Source organism: Microcaecilia unicolor, chromosome 12 (genome assembly GCF_901765095.1).
Source record: "Microcaecilia unicolor chromosome 12, aMicUni1.1, whole genome shotgun sequence".
NCBI classification, from domain to species: domain Eukaryota; kingdom Metazoa; phylum Chordata; class Amphibia; order Gymnophiona; family Siphonopidae; genus Microcaecilia; species Microcaecilia unicolor.
The window spans coordinates 32,493,954-32,507,208 of record NC_044042.1 but is presented as its reverse complement, the minus strand read 5'-3'; the positions used below and the strand labels follow the sequence as shown (position 1 = coordinate 32,507,208).

Genomic DNA, 13,255 nt, shown 5'->3' with positions numbered 1-13,255 from the left:
CACTAAGACAGATTTAACAGCCCGGAGATATAGGACTCCAGCGCACTCATAACTTCTATATGCAAAGAAAAGAGTAAACCATCTGCGATGTCATCCAGCTTTTATCTTGGTAACCCCACCACACCACCCCCCCCCCCCCCCGTTTTATATTCCCAACATGTTTATTCTTTAATGGCATTGTGGCAAGTCACATTGAACTGGGAACATACACAATCCAGAAATCCAGACACCTTTCCTAATTCCACTATATCTTTTTTGACATATGGTGACAGAATTGAAAGCAATGCTCAAGGTGAGGTTGCACCATAGAGTGATACAGGGGCATTATAAAATTCCTGATCTTATTTTCCATCCCTTTGCTAATAATTCCTAGCATCCTGTTTGCTTTTTTGGCTGCCGCCGCACACTGGGCAAAAGATTTCAGCGTACTGTCTACAATGACACCTAGATCTTTTTCTTGAGTCCTGACTCCTAAGGTGGATCCTAGCATTAGGTAACTATGATTCAGATTATTCTTCCCAATGTGAATCACTTTGCATTTCTAAACATTAAATTTCATCTGCCATTTGGATGCCCAGTTTTCCAGTTTCCTCAGGTCTTCCTGCAATTTTTCACAATCTGCATGTGTTTTGACAACTTTGAATAGTTTTGTGTCATCTGCAAATTTAATCACCTCACTCTCTGTTCCGATTTTCAGATCCCCGTGGCACTCCACTATTCGCCCTCCTCCACTGAGAAAAATAGCCATTTAACCCCTATGTTTTCTGTCTACAGATGGCAGATATTTCATTGTAGCTCCATTTTCCTCAGACATGACATCAAGTAATTCATTTTAGGAAAGATTCACACATACCTTTAAGTGTTCAAGGTCTGTCTCTATTGTTTGAATGTACTGTAGTATCTGGCCATAAGATGCTGAGGTGAAGGGTATTTTTTTTGTGCTGGACCAAGGACCTTCTGTACCCATCTGGCTGAACTGCCCCAGGAATTCTGTTGCACTTGGGGTGATGCCTGCATCATCTTGAGTATTTCCAGACAAATCAGAGTTTTGGGGGAAACAGTCTGTTAAGGGATTGCTTGCAGTGTATTGAGTAATGGAGGAAGAGAACTCGTCATCAGTGGAACTCTCCTGCAGCATCTCATACCCATCAAGGATCAAATAGTTTCCTGTTTGCAAAGAAAGAGAAGAAAGTTAAACATAATGAGCCTGATTTTATAATGAACACCTAAGTGAAGCCCAAAAAAGATACCTAGCTTAAGGCTATTTTATACAGGCAACATGAAATGCTTTGATGTCCTCATGCATACCTCCTACCCACCCCCACCCTCCTATCCTGTCAGACTGTCAAAATAATGCTTGGATGTTTCACTTATATATACTATCTGCTACCACATTTGCTTATTTCCGATCTGACGAAGAAGGGCAACCTTCGAAAGCTAATCAAGAAATGTATTATGTCCAATAAAAAAGGTATCGTCTTATTTTCTTTTCCATGTTTTATTTTGTTTGATTTCTATTGATAACCTTTAAGAGTGGACTAACACGGCTACTACACCTCTCCAATAAAGGCAACATAAATACCTATGTGCTTTATAAAAAGCCCAAGTAGTGTGTAAATGCCCACCACATATATTTATACCTGCTCCAAAGCAGGTGTAAACATGTGTGCGTGTACTTGCATATTTCATAAAATACACTGGTACATTGAAGTTCCATCCCTGCTCTTCCCAAACCATATCCGCAGGAACATCTACATGCAGTGTGCTTATACATAATGCCATCCTGGGCTGCACATACTTATACACGTGTATACCAGGAGGCAATTTTATGAAAGGACTTTTCTGTGTGTAAAACACAAGGGCCTTTATAAAATTACTCTCCACATTCACAGATAGGGGGAGATTCTATAAATGGCACCAATAAAAATCAGCGCTCAACATTATTCTATAAAGGGGGCTCTGGGATGAGCGCTCTTTATAGAATAGCGTAGAGTACGAAATTCGGTGCTCAACTTTGGGCATGAGGAAAGCTGAAACCTTGTGTAAATCCTGGCATGCAAGTTGGCCATCTTTTGTGAATGCCCCTCACCTGCCCATACCCATGCCCTCCCAAGGCCATACTCCATTCTGAGTTGCGCATGATCCAATTTAGATGCCCGTTGTTACAGAATAGGACACAGACAGATTGGTGCCCAAATCGTAATTAATGGCAATTAAATGCTTCTGGGATGAGCGCTCTTTATAGAATAGCGTCGAGTACGAAATTCGGTGCTCAACTTTGGGCATGAGGAAAGCTGAAACCTTGTGTAAATCCTGGCATGCAAGTTGGCAATCTTTTGTGAATGCCCCTCACCTGCCCATACCCATGCCCTCCCAAGGCCATACTCCATTCTGAGTTGCGCATGATCCAATTTAGATGCCCGTTGTTACAGAATAGGACACAGACAGATTGGTGCCCAAATCATAATTAATGGCAATTAAATGCTTCTGGGATGAGCGCTCTTTATAGAATAGCGTCGAGTACGAAATTCGGTGCTCAACTTTGGGCATGAGGAAAGCTGAAACCTTGTGTAAATCCTGGCATGCAAGTTGGCCATCTTTTGTGAATGCCCCTCACCTGCCCATACCCATGCCCTCCCAAGGCCATACTCTATTCTGAGTTGCGCATGATCCAATTTAGATGCCCGTTGTTACAGAATAGGACACAGACAGATTGGTGCCCAAATCATAATTAATGGCAATTAAATGCTTCTTAACTTCAATAAAATAATTGGAGCCTGTTAACTAATTATTTTGGGCACCAATCTGGGATCCACGTCCAGTTTTAGGCACCATTTATAAAATCGGGGGTGGGGGGAGGGGGGAATAATGACTTGCACCTAAGCAATAACATGAAGCTTAAGCAAAGCTTTCTTCCTATTTCCTGAACAAACACTATCTCCCCTCTAAAATCCTACTCCTAATCCCAAACTCACATATTAATATAACTTGTCAACTTCTTCTGTGCAATCCAATTTTTAAGATTCAGTATCATCCATAACTGCTATCTTGAATTCATATTTTGTCCTATGGTGTCAGGATGATCCTTGTACATTGAATTCTGCTCTGATGCTGGGGCCTAAACAGTCCACCGAAGTGGAATGGATGCCATTAATTTAAAACAGGAATTTAAATGGGTCAGCCTCTGATTGGGGAAACAGAGATCAGGAGGTATATTTAAAAGAATGTGGTGGCTGGTGTACACGCAGCAAAACATAGCACCATGTCAGACAAGCAGAAAGATGGACATTAATAATCATCAACGGGGTATGGGTTAAGAGTTTTGAAGAGGAGATTTTTGAAAAGGAAAATCATACTCACAAGGAACATCTGGTTAAGTACTTTGGTATATAAATATATATATATATATATATATATATATATATATACACACACACTAAAGAAATCAATACTTGAGGATTAATACCTCCTTGAGAGCATCATGGTCCAGACATTTATAGTGGACAAAATAAATTAAATTAACCACACATAGGAAACAATATAGAGGGTCTGATGGTAAATGTTATGAAAGTGGCTTTGAACCCTTAACAGGATCTTTAAGTGGGGACTTGAAGAGTAACATAATAGATAGCAGCAGGAAAAAGACAACTGGGCTGCCCAATTATTTCTGTCCACAATGCAAACATTTATCCCAGCAGCCAACCACTCTTTCTGGGGAATTTCCTGATGTTGTTCTCAAGTCCACTGCCTCAGAGTTGCACATCATGACCCCTTCCACAGAAAAAAGGCTTGTCTCCTGTGCATCATTAATAGCTTTAAAGTTATTGGAATATGTTTATTACATCTCCTGTGTGTCCGCTCTTCTTTAAGGTATACATATTTAGATGCCTTAGACTTTTGTTCAGACTTCACACCATTCTAGTAGCTGTTCTCTATACAATCTGACTTCTGAGCCCTTTCAGGACAGGTGTCAACCCAAGGACTTGTACAATGATAAAATCACTTTTTTTTCTATTAGTTATGCCTCTCCCTGTATACCCCAGGTATGCTTTGTCAAACTGTTTCACTACCTTTTAAAACAGGTTTATTTGCTGTCCTATCCATCATTATTTCTTCTCCCATTGTGTACTCCTCCCTGAGTTTTCTGCATCCCAAATGCAAAACACTGCAGTTATAAGTACTGAAACAGTCGCCAAGCAGATGACTGTTTGCCAGATTCTCTTAGATTACCTCTCAAAGCAGCTATAAACTCAGACATGTTTATCCGGTTGTAGATATTAGTGTCATCCACAAAAAGACAGAGAATACATTTTAAAGGACTTTCCTTTAGAAAGTATTTTAAGAGGGTAATTTTCAAAGCCATATCTGCAAGTAAAACAGTGCTTTAAACAGTAACATAGTAAATGTCAGCAGAAAAAGTCCTGTATGCTTCATCCAGTCTGCCCAACAGGGTGGAAAGAGTTGTATCTGGCACTTTGCACAGGTTACATTTCTTCATGATTGAACTCTGGCATCATAAGCAACTTGCCACCTTGCCAACCTCATATAAGGGAAAGGGAAGGGAAAGGGAAATGGGACTTGATATACCACCTTTCTGAGGTTTTTGCAACTGCATCCAAAGCGGTATACATATATTCAGGTATGCAATCTTGGAACATAATATTACAATACCTTTGCTTTCAACCCTAAGAATTTCTTCCCTTCCTGTTGCTTTTAATCATAAGAATGTCTCCCCCCCCCCCACCTCTAACACCATTTATTCGCTAATATCAACTTTATGATTCTACCCCCCTCCCCACTGAGATATGCAGCACCTGCAATCATAGCATATGATTCAAATGTGATATGATACATGCATACTTAAGTTCTCTCTCTCTCCCTGCCAATTTTGGGGCACAGACCATAGAAGTCTGCATGGCACTGGTCCTACTTCCCATCTCCTGGAGTTACCGTCGAACCCCATTCCAGCCTTGATCCTGATCTGTCTTTGCCATTTACGGGAAATAGACCATAGAGGTCTGCCTGGAATTGTTTTTACTTTAAGTGCAGATATGGATTTTCAGAACATCATCCACCTCTTATGCAGCATGTATGCACATACCTTATCCTACAGTGAACAGAGAAAAGGGAGAGGGGAGTTGGGGCAATATTTTTCAGCTACATGCATTCTTTAGAAAATTCAAGCACGGAGAGAGTAGTGGATGCTTGGAATGCCCTCCCGCGGGAGGTGGTGGAAACGAAAACGGTAACGGAATTCAAACATGCGTGGGATAAACATAAAGGAATCCTGTTCAGAAGGAATGGATCCTAAGGAGCTTAGCCGAGATTGGGTGATAGAGCCGGTGGCGGGAGGCGGAGATGGTGCTGGACAGACTTATACGGTCTGTGCCAGAGCCGGTGGTGGGAGGCGGGACTGGTGGTTGGGAGGCGGGGATAGTGCTGGGCAGACTTATACGGTCTGTGCCAGAACCGGTGGTGGGAGGCGGGGCTGGTGGTTGGGAGGCGGGGATAGTGCTGGGCAGACTTATAAGGTCTGTGCCCGGAAAAGGACAGGTTCAAATCAAGGTAAGGTATACACAAAAAGTAGCACATGTGAGTTTATCTTGTTGGGCAGACTGGATGGATCGTGCAGGTCTTTTTCTGCAGTCATCTACTATATGTTACTATGTGTGTAAATTTACCCAGAAAATATGGGTGTCCCAAAAAGCAGGTGTAAATGTAAGCATGCTCCCCATCACTCTATTAAAGGATGCTTAAATTTATAGAATAGTGCAATTCAAGCGGGAAACAGTACATTAATGTGTGTAAATGGCAGTGATGTGCCTAACTGCAATTCTGTAATTACCTGGTAAAATGGCTTAGCCTGTAATTGGCAGCCCCTTCCCTGTGAACGCCCAAATCCCCTAACATTTATATGGGCTACTTACAGAATACTGTAGGTTATGCATGTAAATGTCGCATTTAGGTGTGTCCAGTTACGCCAGCCTCAGACCTGATGTAAATGTGTTCACCGATGCCGGTTAACACTAGTATTCTTTAAGAATGATTACATGTGTAAGTGTTTTAGAGAATAGGCTCACTGCCCATGCAAATATGGTGTCCTGTTACCCAATTGCTTCCACAGTTTTTCTGGGATATTTTTCAAAGCAGAAGTACATACTTTGATTTTGATAATCTGGTTCAGTCTGCACAGAGAAACTCATGCATATACTTTTCATTTATGCATACAATTACAAAATTATCCTATAGAGTATTACAAAATCCTGCAACTTTCCTTTAACTGCATCTCTAAAGCACACCTCTATGTGTGCAAATCATTGTAACTTAATTTCTTTAACTGCTTGTCATTCAAGTTCAACCTCTTACACAAAGCCCAGTTTTACAATGAGCAAATGCAACGATATAGAACGTGTCAACTTTGTTTGTCCTAAGCTCTGGAAGCAGAGCGCACTTACCTGAGATCCGTAACTGTACCTCCTCTTCATCTTTCCTGCCTATTTCCTCATTCTCTGATGGGTTGTCATCGCTGTGGGCTTCTCGAGCATCAAAGAACTGGTCTCCAACCTCTTCAGCACCACTATCCAAGTCTACAGTGGGAGTTTCCAGGCTCCAAGCTGGCGGATCATTTGAGCTACTGTTTCTCTTGGGTTCTCTAGCTTGCACTTTTACTCCTTCTGAGAGAGTCTGCACACTGAGACTAGTTGTAATTTCCTTTGTAGTAGGGGGAATCCTACCAGTTTCCTGCTGATTTTGTAGACTATTGTCCAACTGCTTCAAAGCACTGTCAACACAGGGTCTATGAGAAAGTGTCCTACAAGCAGGAAATGAGTGCCAGTCCTCACTGTCTCTCCCTTCAGGAAAGCCCAGGTGCTGAACCAGCAACTGCCTTAAAGAGCTCACTATAATTAGAGAAATAGTATTTAGAAACAAGCAAAACAGACATTTAAAGCACAAAATTTGCCTTTTCATGCTTATCACATACAAATGTAAGGGATGCAGCATCCCCATGAGGATGTGTATTGAAATCCAAGAAAATTCTATGTATGGACTAAAATGACCTTTACACAGATTCAGTAGAAGTTAGAAGGCACTTTTAGATTTATTTCAGTTTTAAAAGATTGTTGCTATGAGAATGTAATAATCTAAGAACAAGTGTTATTTCACTATTATCCGAGGGTAAAGATGGAATTTTTTTTTCATGAAGCAACCAAAGTGATTACAGTTGTACAATGATCTTTTCATTTTTCTTTTCCAATCAAAAAACAGTTAGACTGAATGGACCCTTGTCTTTCAGTGTAATTCACTGTGTGACATGTTAACTCTGCTCTGAAGCTCATGGATTGTGGCAGATCACTTTTGCTCTTTTAACAGCTGTACTTTCTATATTTTCAACCCTTTTGAGACTCAAATTTGAATCTGAGAAAGCTGCTAAGCAGGAAAAAGAGTAGAAATCAGTGAAAAGGAGATGAAATCATATCCTACTCATGCTTCAAAAGCTCACCACTTGGGAAAAGTTACATGATGGCAGTGGGCTGGGAAACAGACCATACAGAAAAACATACAAGCCAAAACACAATGGTGCTACATCGCTGGATAAACCTTTTATACATAAACCTCAAGAAACACAATTCAATCTTCACTATGCTCATGTAGAAGTTTTTCAAAAGAAAGCTGTATCCACTATAATTTAAGCAAGTTTAAAGAAACCCCTCCAAAAAAATTTAAAAAGGGTGTATAACAGCAATTAAACATGACACTGAAGTTATAAAACATTTTAGCTGCTTCCCAGCAGCTGTTCAAAAACTTACAGCACAGTTCCGCTTGGTTTCCACTGGCTCTAATGTTAAAAGTAGCCTGCTAATAATGACTCGGGTGACAGTGTGTAAGGTCTAACTGTGATGTAATAAACAATTTTGGGCCCAATATTCAAAATGATTTAACAGGCTTCCCAATTAATTTGTTCTGAGTAGGTCAGGAGGGGATATTCAGTGGCACTTAACTGAGCAATGCTATTTGAATATCCCTCTGACTGCTGTGGCAGTGTCCAAACAGTGCTGGGACAGTCTGGAGGTGGAGTTATGAGTTATGTGGGCACTAGAGAATGACATGGGGACAAAGTTTATCTCAGTCACTGCAAGCTTTGTCCCCGTGAGCTCTGACCCCATCTGCATGAGCCTCAAGCAGTTATGTAGTACAACACCAGAGATATAAAAAGAGATGCATTTACTTTTGTACTGCACAAAATATAAAGATGGCACATGTCAGGAATGGTGTTAAGGGAGGGCGACCAGGGCAACTGCCCTTGGCCCCTGACCAGAGAGGGCCCCAAGACTGATGAAAGCTGAAGCGAGTGCAGCCTGGTAGTGTGGTCCCTTCCCAAATTTCTGCCCTGTGTCCCAGCCATATCTAACATTATTAACTCTGGCAAGATGTACATTTCAAACCTGACATACTCTAATCACAAAATAGAAAATAATTTAATTTTCTACCTTTTGTTGTCTGGTCATTGTACTTTTAAAATCATGTTGGTCTCTGGTTTTTGCTTCCCTCTGTCTTCTTTTAACTCACTCATTAGGTTCTCCTACCCATTTGACATCTCTCCTCTCTCCATGTTCACCATCCACCTTCTATTTGTGTCCCTTTTGTCTCCCATGCTCAGCATCTCCCTTCTGTGTGTCTCTATACTTCCCTGTCCAATATCTCCCCTGTGTTCATATCCTCACATCGATCATCACCTCTCTATTTTCTCCCCCTGTGTCAAACAACATCTCCCTGTGTCTGGCATTGCCCCCCCTATGTCCATATACCCATCCCCAGGCAGCATCTCCCCTTTGTGTTCATGTCCCTGTGCCCCCCTCCCACCATGCACTTCATTTCTCCTCTGTTTCTGTTACCTCTCTGTCCCCAGCTTGTTCCCTCTCTTGTGTCTCTCTCCTCTCCAACCCAACCCAGATTCTCACTCTCTCTCTCTGCCCCCACCCATTCTAGCACCTAGCTCACCTGCTTGCCCTATTTCCCTTTCTCCTTCCCGCTGTGGGTTCAGTATTTGACTCCCTTCATCCCCTTGTTCCGGCATCCCTTTCCCTTCCCCTCCAGTGCTCCTCCTCCCCCATGGGTCCAGCCAGCACCTCTGTCCTTTCCCTCCAGCCCCGCCCCAATGGGTCTAGCCACGTCATATCCTGCTGCTGCCAGACCAGTGATATTCAGTGTCTGTGCCTGCATAGTTAATTGAGAAATTAAGACTACATAAACAACAGTTCTGTCTTTGTCTGGTTAACTATGTGGGTACAACACTGAATATCAGCCATGCATACATAACTTCCAGGTAATGCCATTGACCCTGGAAATGGCCTGGCACTGACTATCCAAGTCTAAATTAGCCAATAATGGTCAGTTGGCCACTAAAGGTTTACTGGAAACAAGAGTGTGGCTTGAAGAATTTGAATAGCTTACCCTAGTTTGTAGGGATGTGCCTTCATTAGCACACATTTGGCTGGTTAGTGTGCGCTAAATTGATTTAACAAACAATAACCTAACAATTAATGCATGTTAAATTGATTAATGTATTTAATAAAAAGTTTTAATGCGCACTAAAATTTGTTTTAGTCAAACAAATATGTGAAAATAAACTGAAACGATGTCTGAAAATCAGACGAAAAAGGGCCAAACTGAAAATGCTTGCCCTGTACATACCCCTACTGTTTTGTTTCAAGTCATTTTTGTGCACCACTTGACAGATAGATTTTAGAAATAGTATCAAATACAGAGTGCTTTTAAGTGCAGTTTTGTTTTTGACTTCAGGAGAAAACTAGAAACATTGCAGACCAATGACCTTTCTCTATAGGTTAGCAAAAGAATATATATATCCACAAGAGTCCATTTCTCTCCAGTATCATTATGACCATTAGAGCCCTCAACTTCAGGAGGCAGATGTGTGCAATTCAACTTGTCTTGTTGATGTACACAGGAAGTTTGCATGGTATGCAGTGCCATTTCAGGAATATCCCTAGTGTTTGTCCTGAGAGAGCGAACAGGCCTAATAATTTCCTACTCGAATTAACACTTCTGTGTCATGCTAGATATCAACATATGAAAAATGACGCTGAGGAACTTTTGATGGCAAATAATCACACCAGTATGGTGAAGATTGAAAACATCGACTAAAATGTTGATGGTCCTTAAAAATATAATTATTGTGAGTAGTAGAGAGCATCATTTTGCATATGTGGAGAGTTACCGTATTTTTCGGACTATAAGACGCACCGGACCATAAGACGCACCTAGGTTTTAGAGGAGGGAAATAGGAAAAAATTTTTTTTCCTTTTTCCCTCCTCTAAAACCTAGGTGCTCCGGTGCGTCTTGTCCGAGTTCGGGATCGCCCTGTCACCACTTCTCCCTACTCACGTCACGCGATCTTCCCTGGTGGTCTAGTGACGTCGGGGCAGGAAAGAGCCCCCTCTTTCCTGCCCAGCGCGCTGCTCTCCATCCTCCTGTATGCAGCCTGACGGCGGCGAGATTCAAAATGGCCGCCGAGACTTCAATTCTCGGCGGCCATTTTGAATCTCGCCGAGACCGTCAGGCTGCATACAGGAGGATGGAGAGCAGCGCGCCTGGCAGGAAAGAGGGGGCTCTTTCCTGCCCCGACGTCACTAGACCACCAGGGAAGATCGCGTGACGTGAGTAGGGAGAAGTGGTGACAGGGCCGGGGGGAGGGCGATCCCGAACTCGGAGGGCGGGCGGCCAGCCAGCCAGCCAAATCTACCTTCGGACTATAAGACGCACCCCCCATTTTCCTCCCAAATTTTGGGGGAAAAAAGTGCGTCTTATAGTCCGAAAAATACGGTAGCTCCTACTTATTTAATGTATTTTTGACCATGTATTAGTACACTGTGCTAGATATCAAGTCATAAACTGTTTCCATGCTACTACTTACAGTTCCTTAGTGCATCTGTTGCCCACCGTTGTTGAGAGACGGAACGTGGAAGTTCTCTCTCTTTCAGAGCCTCTAAATTTTGTTGCTCCTGCTCAAATGAACTCTGCGACCAAGCTTCTTGTTCAAGATCAGCCACTTCTGGCTTCTCAGATGTGGTAGGTGATAAAGACAGGGATTCCATAACCACATGGGAATCTATGTCCAAATCTTTATCTAGCCAGAAAGAAATAATCAAGAATTAAAATAGATAATCAGCCTAGCACACAGATTTGGCTACAATTAAAGGAGCTTCCAGGAATATATAGCATCCAGGTAATTTACCATCACCATTACAGAGAATTAAATATTCCAAGAATAAATAGGTCAAAGTAGGCTCACGTAGATTATAACCTGTGCCAAAGAGGAATCCGCCTTCTCTACAGTTGCCCCTACGTAATTTTTTTTGCTGCATTAGAACATTATCAGGCTCATTTTCGAAAGAGAAGGACGCTCATCTTTCGACACAAATAAGAAGATGGGCGTCCTTCTCACAGGGTCGTCCAAATCGGTATAATCGAAAGCCGATTTTGGACATCCTCAACTGCTTTCCGTCGCAGGGACGGCCAAAGATCAGCATATGGCAGACTGAGTAGAAGACATGGCATATTTGCACCTGAAACACAGTCCTGTATTAGATGCAGTATAATACAGTAGAAACCAACTCATCTATACAGTAGTATCTGCACCATTGGCATAAGGGTAATTTTTTTAACAAGTTACCTGACAAAGGGCAAAAAGATGCCTATTTTATAACAACACATAGGAGCTCATTTTCAAAGTACTCATACTTATAAAGTTCCATAGGTTATGATGGGACTCATTTTCAAAGCACCTAGTTTATAAAGTTCTGTAGGTTACCATGTAGCTTTGTAAGTCTAAGCGCTTTGAAAATATGCCTCATGGTAACCTATAGCGCTTTGAAAATGAATTCCATGGACATCTAGGTATAGTTATAAATTACACCTAAAATGAAGTCATTGACATTTATGCCTGCTCAGAAGCAAGTGTAAAGTGCATGTGCAAATCATGACTTCACCCACACTGTGCCCAAACTCTGTTCTAGAACATCCCCATACTAAAGCTGCATACAAACACACATTCTTGTCATTGTGCATACTTTTACTTGCAGGGAAGTTTTACAAAGGCATTTTTGCACCTATATGCCAAACACATGAAAACTTTGGAACCTTAAACTCTTTTGCAATTCTGTTTCTTCATCTGAAAAGTAAGTTATACTATTCCTATACTATACATCAATGTTCTGCAAATTTTCATGGCTGTTCACAAGTTCGTTTCTTTTTGTATCATGCAAAAATTTTCCAATCAAAAAAGATTTGAACTTTTTTTTTTAATGTCTTCTTGAGCAAGTATAAGCATGTAAAATGTCTCTTATTAAATTACCCTCAATAAGTATAACATTTAATCATAATATATAGAGAATAGTTCTCCTCATCTCTTCCTTCATACAGTGTTCAGACTACATCCATGCACACAGTGCTAATTATCAGAAAGCTGTGCTTGTGCCTTTCTGATAACCTAAAATATGGAAATGACATAAATATCAGAGAATGGAATATATATAGTGCACAAAGTAGTATAGCAAAAAAGAAGCACTCAAGAGCTTTTCAGGAGTGGGACAATCTAGAATCCTTTAATAAATCGACCCAACACGGGCCGTATTTCGGCATGTATACACCTACATCGGGGGGTCAATTGAAATCTGAGTGCTTGTAAACACAGCCAAGACGATGCCGTTCCTCAATAATACACTAACAGAAATAAAAGCAAGGCAGCTAAAAGTGCCTAAGCGCATTAGTAATTAAACGTAGTCTGGACGCGGGAAATCAATTCAGCAAAAGGTCAAACAGCACTTACAGAATGAACCGTGTCTTGGAGCACCGTAATTTGCAGTGGAAACCACCAAAAAAGGAAACTGACACTTTGGGCATAATTTTATAACAGTGTGCTTATGTAAAGTTTCAAAACAGCGCCTATTTTCTGCCTGTGCCTTTATAAAATACGCACCTACCATGACCTCAAATGATGCAAAAATGTACTTGTACTCCACAGAAAACATAAATATTGGGCCAAGAATGTTTTGTACAAACAGGAACACATTAGTTTTGTAACTTTTCAGTTATGTACCTGAACTCCGCAGTCCATAGGAAGGAATATCTTGCAGTTCATCTTTTAGTTTCTGCTGATCCTCCTCTTCCTGCTCATCTCTGAAGAACAGTTCCATCTGTTAGCACCATCATCACTGGTAAAGCACATTCTCCATAA

General features: G+C 41.4%; 1 protein-coding gene across 2 annotated transcripts in view; it reads right to left on the bottom strand.

Moving 5' to 3' along the window:
* Positions 1-13,255, bottom strand: part of ARHGEF12 (Rho guanine nucleotide exchange factor 12) — a 159,080-nt gene that overhangs the window by 16,787 nt on the left and 129,038 nt on the right. For both annotated transcript variants that reach the window (XM_030220358.1, XM_030220359.1), the window contains 4 exons: positions 13,118-13,197; positions 10,934-11,146; positions 6,456-6,899; positions 854-1,167 (listed from right to left, as the gene is read on the bottom strand). In XM_030220358.1, coding sequence (XP_030076218.1) covers positions 854-1,167; positions 6,456-6,899; positions 10,934-11,146; positions 13,118-13,197 — 1,051 coding nt within the window. The remainder of the gene's footprint in view (positions 1-853; positions 1,168-6,455; positions 6,900-10,933; positions 11,147-13,117; positions 13,198-13,255) is intronic.